Below are 6726 nucleotides of genomic sequence, written 5' to 3'. Positions count from 1 at the left end.
AATCTTAACATCAACCAACAGATTAATATCTTAAAACAAAACAAAGAAGTCATACCAGTGATCACATCATTCCTATCCTCAGCCTCTCCAGGTGTCAAAGCAAAAACCTGTGCAGGCGCAGTAGTACGCTGGAAGTTGCCTCACGTTGTCCCTTCTGCTCTGGGTGGTAATGGCCTGTTGCTGTCTAATTGCAATGGGCAGTCCCTGAGATAGTGACCCGTTTTGCCACAACATAAGCATAGTCCCGCCTCCATTCTGCATACTCTGGCATGTAGTCGGTTGCAAGTTCTACACTGATATGCTTATCAAGTGCCCGAAACCGGCCTCTTACCCATGCTACTACCTTCATTCCTCTTTTTCCATGATCCCTAGTCCATGCCAGAATGATACCCATATGTTGTGGTCCTCTTCCTCTGATCATGCAATGCAGCGCTCCATTGAAGGCTTCGTTCAAAAACTGTGACCTTATTTACCACCTCTGAAAAGTTTCGAATCTGGAAGCCCATTACTCACTCATAAAGTTTTTCATTTAGCCCTTGCTCGAATTTACACGCCTTCTTTTCCTCATCTGGAATAAAATACGCAGCAAAATGGGATAACTTAGTAAATTTAGCTTCATACTGATGTACAGTCATAGTTCCCTGTACCAAGGTGGTGAATTTCATAGCCTTGTCCTCTCGGACCGAGCTTTGGAAGAAGCGTTCTAGAAAAATTTGCTTGAAATGCAGCCAACTGACTATTTTTGTCCCTTCCGCTTCTCTAATGGTTCTTTCAAAAACCCACCATCTTTTCGCCTCCCCAGTCAGCTTGAACGTGGCGTATGCCACCTTTTGTTCATCTGTGCAGGTTAGGACCCACAATATCTCCTCAATGTTCTGAATCCAATCCTCCGCCAGGGTTGGTTCGCCTCTCCCATCAAATAAAGGGGGGTGGATCCGATTGAATTGTTCTACGGTACAACCTCCTTCATTAAAGTTGTGTTGGCAACATGAGGGATTCTGCGTGAGGTCATCTATTAATTGATGAGCCGCTGCTCGTAGTACTTCAGAAGTACTCAAGTTGGCTTCCCTTTCATTCTCGTTTGAGTTCAGATCTGACATACTACGTTCTCGACGACAAGGTGGCATCCTGACAAAATAACTTGAATCTTAAATAATCGTTTCAAAAAATTATAAAGTTCATATAAACATAAATAATTAGTGGTATCCATAAAACAAAACATATATATAATATTTCAAAGCAATAAAGGTACCTATAATAAAGGAAAAAGAAGTACGCGCAACAATAGTAATGATAAATCTCCAAAGTCTAAAACCTTAACTCCATCAAATATATTTAAAAAGTCTCTGGAATCAAACCAAACCACAAACAACATGAATCCAGCTCATAGACTTGTAAAATCCTACACATCAAAATCATTCCTAAATCTGCAAATTCTAAGACCTCGAATACCTACAATATTCTACCTTATAGTCCTCTCCACTATCATGTCAAATTTGAAAATAATATCTTAAAGTCTATCTATACTCCAAAATCTCACATACTATAGTCTATTGAACCTCAAACCTGGCTTTGATACCAAATGTAACGCCCCATACGCGGATGGGTCGAAGAATTACTACCTGTCACTTACAAACTTGTCTTCCAAAGTAGCTAAAAACTCCAAAGATCTCATAAATAACACACGATCTCATATTTTCCAAATAACTATAATATAAACTCCATGAGTCATCATAACAAAATAACATAAACCAAGGGGCTCCACAATATCCCAATAATCTCAACATAATAAATTGATACATCTTAAGTCTTAATAGATCCAAATAACATAAAAAACTTCAAATACTCAAGTCAAACCCTTCTACTAATAATGGTACCCTTAGATACTCGTCCTTCTATCCATATCTAGTCAAGCTCCAATTTCTATTCCTGACCCCTAGCTGGATCATCAATATCATCTGAAAAATATTGAAGATAAGGAGTGAGTTATCAACAACTCAGTAAGTAAAAAGCCTATACTAGTGTGTAAACTTGAGCCATTTTTAGAAAGTTTGGTATGCAGAAGCAAGACATTTCATTTTCATATGCACATCTAAAAACGTATTATCAGAAAATCAGAGTGAGTTTTCATTCTTTTCATATTCATAAACCATTTTCATATTCAAGAATGCTTTGGCATAACATAACTGAACATTTTCATCTTATCATATCATATTGTATCATATCATATACCATGTCTAACTTCCGTGGTAGGGTTGTGTTATCCCCGGTGGCCAAACCAGGCAGTATCATATTGTGAAACTTCCCCTTTTCAATCTCAGAGCCCCGAGTGTGCACACATGAAAGAATAAATAAAATACCACTTTGTTTCCAAAGTGGATGCACCCATATCATATCATATTATGTTATGTTGATACCAACCATATCACGTGAACCAGTATCATCATATCAGAACCATATTCAGAATCAAAATCAAAACATATAAGTATGCCAAAGGTTTTTCATATCCTTATCATATCAAACCAAGTGCATATCGTTTTCGGATGATCAATAACAAATCCAAAACATTTCATATCAAATGTATAAAAATCTCAATTTTCATATTCGCTCTTTTGTATATTTCAAAAACATGTCAAATATTGCTCAAGTCCACACTATTCATGTCAAAAAGCATTTTTCTCTTTCATATAGATTTTTATGGGTGAATGCAAAACACAAATACTGAGGTTGTTTTCATGTTTTCTTTTAAAAACATATCATGCACATTTTACAAACTAACCTCAGTTCATTTTCCTTTTTTTTTTTATACAAATCTAGCATAGGAACCCCGCTTACCTGACTCTTGCAGTGTATTATCTATGCGTTGAAAACGACCTCTAACCGTCTCGTCACCTATTCATAAAAATAATATATATAAACTAAGTATTAAAGACCAACAACACAATTTCGATCTAAAAATTAAGACCCAAATTCTAAACCATATTTCAGTAAATTTAACTCAACTCAAATAGCCATATAATCACTTGGACAACCCATACTTCAACCCAAAATACCATATACCAATTCAATATTGGCCTATACACCCACCAAAACCAACGTCAACTCAAATAATCAATAAATCAAACCCATTTCAGCAGCCTATAACTCTAAACAACCACCAACAACTCAACCCAAACAACACTACACCTCAAACATTTTTCTCCATTCACAACTCCACAAAAGAGAATCCAACACTTCTAAGGGCAGGTTTGGGGGTTAAAACAAAACACAAAATTTTCATCTCATCTCATCTCATCATTACACCTTTTTCAAATTTTCATACAAAATATAATAAACAATTCAACTTTTTCAAATCCCAATACACCTTTTTCAAATTCCAAAACAATAATAATATTAAAACTTAATATTTTAAATTTCAAAACAAAATACAAAATTCTCATCTCACCTCCCAAACCTACCCTAAATGTCAATTGGCACCCAACAAGACTCACTACTATTTATTTCCAAAGCACATAATCACAAATCAAATTTCATTCTTCTTATAGAGGAAAGGAGAAAAGAGAAAGCTTACTGACGTGAGGGACTCTCGGCGACAAGTCTGAATTTTCCACCCAAAAATTCGAAGCACCAAGAACTAACTAGAAATCTCAGGTGAGTGAGAGAGTGGACGCGGAAGAGAAAAAATTTCAAAGTGCCTGAGGTGGTTGCGAAACAAAGAGAGGGTCTTACCTTCGTTTGACAGGGCTTGGCGTCAACAACTCGGCACTGAGGTTATCCACTTCACAGACGTGAGGGAACAAGAGATAAACAGGAGAGAGTGAGCGTCTAATGAGGGAGATCAGTGTGGGAAAAAATCACCACTGCACCACCAGGAAATTTGAAGCAAGAACGCAGGAAACAAAGAAGATAAGAGGAAGGGTGTCGACTTGAGAGAGAAACCGATTGTGAGGGAAAAGAGATACGGTTGAAAGGAAGGGTTTTGGGAGAGAAGAAGACTGTAAGGAAATAAAGGGAAAACTCACAAAATGCAAAACAGAAGGAGGGAAAATCGAGTGAGGAAGAAACTGAAAGGGATCTTACCTGGAAGAGAAAACGACATCATATCAGGGTTTTTTTTTTAGGGGCTGGGCTTCAACTGTAAGGGCCACGGGCATAGGCTTCACAGCCCTAGCTCCGACTCTGACTCTGACTTTTATCGAAAGTTTAATTCGACCTCTTACTCTGACTCCGATTCGCATAGCCTCCGATCCAACTCTAACTCTGACTTGTCGAAGCGAAGTCAGATTTGGGCTTTTCTCTTAGCCCATTTGAAATTTCAATTTGACAATTTTAGTCTCTTACTAATAGGATTTGGCTTCAACATTTCAAAAAAGTATTTTTTTTTTCAAATTTCAATTTTTTTAAAACATAACCAAAATTGAAAAAACAAATCATTATAAAAATTAATGTTATGATACATTAGTATTATATGTTTTATATATTAATATTTATACATATTATACATTGATTATTATACATTACTAGTACATGTTATTATACCTTAGTTATTATACATTAGTATTACATATTATAATAAGTTTATATATTTGTGTTTATACATAATACATTAGTATTAAATATTATTATACATTTGTTATTATATAATTAGTATTGTATGTTATTATACATTAGTTGTTATTATATATTAGTGTTACATGGTCGTCATAGTTAATAGTATGAGGTTTACATATACTAAACTTTTATTAGTTAATTTAGTCAACTTATATTATAGTATAAGTATTTTATAATAGTTTGTTCATACTAGTATATTATTTAATTTAACTAAATATATAAGTTATAGTTATATAAAATATATATATATATATATGTGATATATAAAAAATACATATATTTTATAAAATATGTACAATATCAAAGTCAAACTCGGACTCGGACAATCGGAGTAGTCAGAGTCGGTACATCGCTACCTCCGACTCTGAATTTTTTGGTGAAAAATCTCCAACTCCGACTCCGACTTTGACTCCAATCAAAGCCGGGGCAGAGTCGAAGTCGGAGTTGGAATTTCATATTTTTGCTCAACACTATCCCTAGCTGTGGCGCCCCCGACCTCCATGTAAGGAAACACGGGAATCGAGACGCCGGGATGATGACAACACGGTCACACATCCCAACGAAAGTGTCAAGTGTGTGTACATGCAACAGTATACAATAACAACGCAGCGGATTAGTCAACTAAGTACCAGAATTTAAATACAATCTAAACATCAGTGAAGTTTAAAAAGTAGTTATACAGACATCCAAAATAAAGTTTAACACATGTCCCAAAGTACAAGTAAGTAAAATAAGATAACTAAGCTAGTGATCCCAGATCACTCCTCGGGCGGAGCCGTCTCCTAAGGCTCGCCCTCCTCCTCCTCATCTGCATCAAAATCTGCGTTACCACAGAATGGTACCGCAGGTAAGTATAACCCAAATAATTCTCAGGAATAAAATGCATTTAATGCAACCTACATGCATGCATATGATGAAATATGCATTTTTCCTCGAAACATCATTTTTCCCGAAAATGACAATTTTCCAACACACGCCAAAATCCCATTGGCCCAAAATAATCCGTAAAAAATTTTTTCCAGAAAATGATTTACAAAAAATCCAACTCACACTATTTTTCCAGAAAATAGCCAATTAATCCGTTATTAACCTATGCACCATGGCCTCCCCTAGGGACCATCCGCACGTCCTGGCTTCGTAGCGATGCTCGGTTCCGCGCCCAGCGCGTACGTAGCCAAGCACCTACTATGCAACGAGCGATGCCCAATTCTGCGCCCAGTGCGTACGTAGCCAAGCATCATCTAGTCCCCGCCAGCAGAAGGACCACGGAGTCGGCACGAATCTCTCGTCCGATCCCATTGTCGCCCAGCGACAATCCAGGGGATGTTACTCAGTTTATTCCGCTCCCGAGTAACCAGAGGAGCTCCACCGAGTAATGCCCCATCTCGACTTGGGGTCGTGATACACACGCACCCAAAAATATTCTCACATAAAATCATAACTTTCCAAATCACACATGAGCATGAATGCAATACATGAAAACCCAGTTTTCTTTACAAACATGATCATGCATGAAATAATGATATGCACATGTACCAACACAAATCCACATTCCTCAATAACCAATAACCAATCCAATCAAACCAACCCAAACAACTCCAATCATAAATCCATCCGACCCCCGAACTCCTCGGACTCAGTCCGGCATGTCAAACAAATACAGTGAAATGCGTTAGTGCAGAAAATACATTAAATTCACAAGAATTCTTTGAAAAATACTTACAGTGCAATATAGCAATTTCCGAAGGATCACGAAGCTGGAAGTGGTGACGTCTGAGCAACACCACAGTGTAAAATACATTGTGGCCGTGGGTCACAAATGCCAACTTTTCAACGAAGACAAACAAATACTCAAAAATGGTAGGGTAGGGCCTAGAGAGGTCGGTGAAGCCAATGGTGGTGGCGGTTTGCCGTGGGTGGCGGCCCAAGGGGTGGTTTTAGGCCAAAAATGCCGAAATCGGAGATGGGCTTGGTTGTGCTTCATCGGAGCCGGAGTTGGGTCCATTGGGTTGCCAAGAGGTCGGGGATGAAGTGGTAAGAAGATGGTGGCCGGAGGTGGTGCGACGGCGGCGCTGGAGCGAAAGTAACGCCGCGGCTTGAAGGGCTGCGTGGAGG

The 6726-nt window shown here is 37.9% G+C and overlaps 1 protein-coding gene across 1 annotated transcript; it reads right to left on the bottom strand.

The window, feature by feature from the left end:
• Nucleotides 1–509: 509 nt before the first annotated feature.
• Nucleotides 510–1100, bottom strand: LOC108981961. Its single transcript, XM_018953224.1, has one exon. The coding sequence runs from the start codon at nucleotides 1098–1100 to the stop codon at nucleotides 510–512; it is 591 nt and encodes a 196-aa protein (XP_018808769.1).
• Between the last annotated feature and the right edge of the window lie 5626 nt (nucleotides 1101–6726).

This window comes from Juglans regia, chromosome 4 (assembly GCF_001411555.2).
Source record: "Juglans regia cultivar Chandler chromosome 4, Walnut 2.0, whole genome shotgun sequence".
NCBI lineage: Eukaryota > Viridiplantae > Streptophyta > Magnoliopsida > Fagales > Juglandaceae > Juglans > Juglans regia.
The sequence above is the reverse complement of the archived record's forward strand: the minus strand, read 5'-3'. Positions and strand labels throughout refer to the sequence as shown.

What these genes read in the sequence shown, in the direction of transcription:
- LOC108981961 (XM_018953224.1), bottom strand. Translation starts at nt 1,100, where the DNA reads ATGTCAGATCTGAACTCAAACGAGAATGAAAGGGAAGCCAACTTGAGT.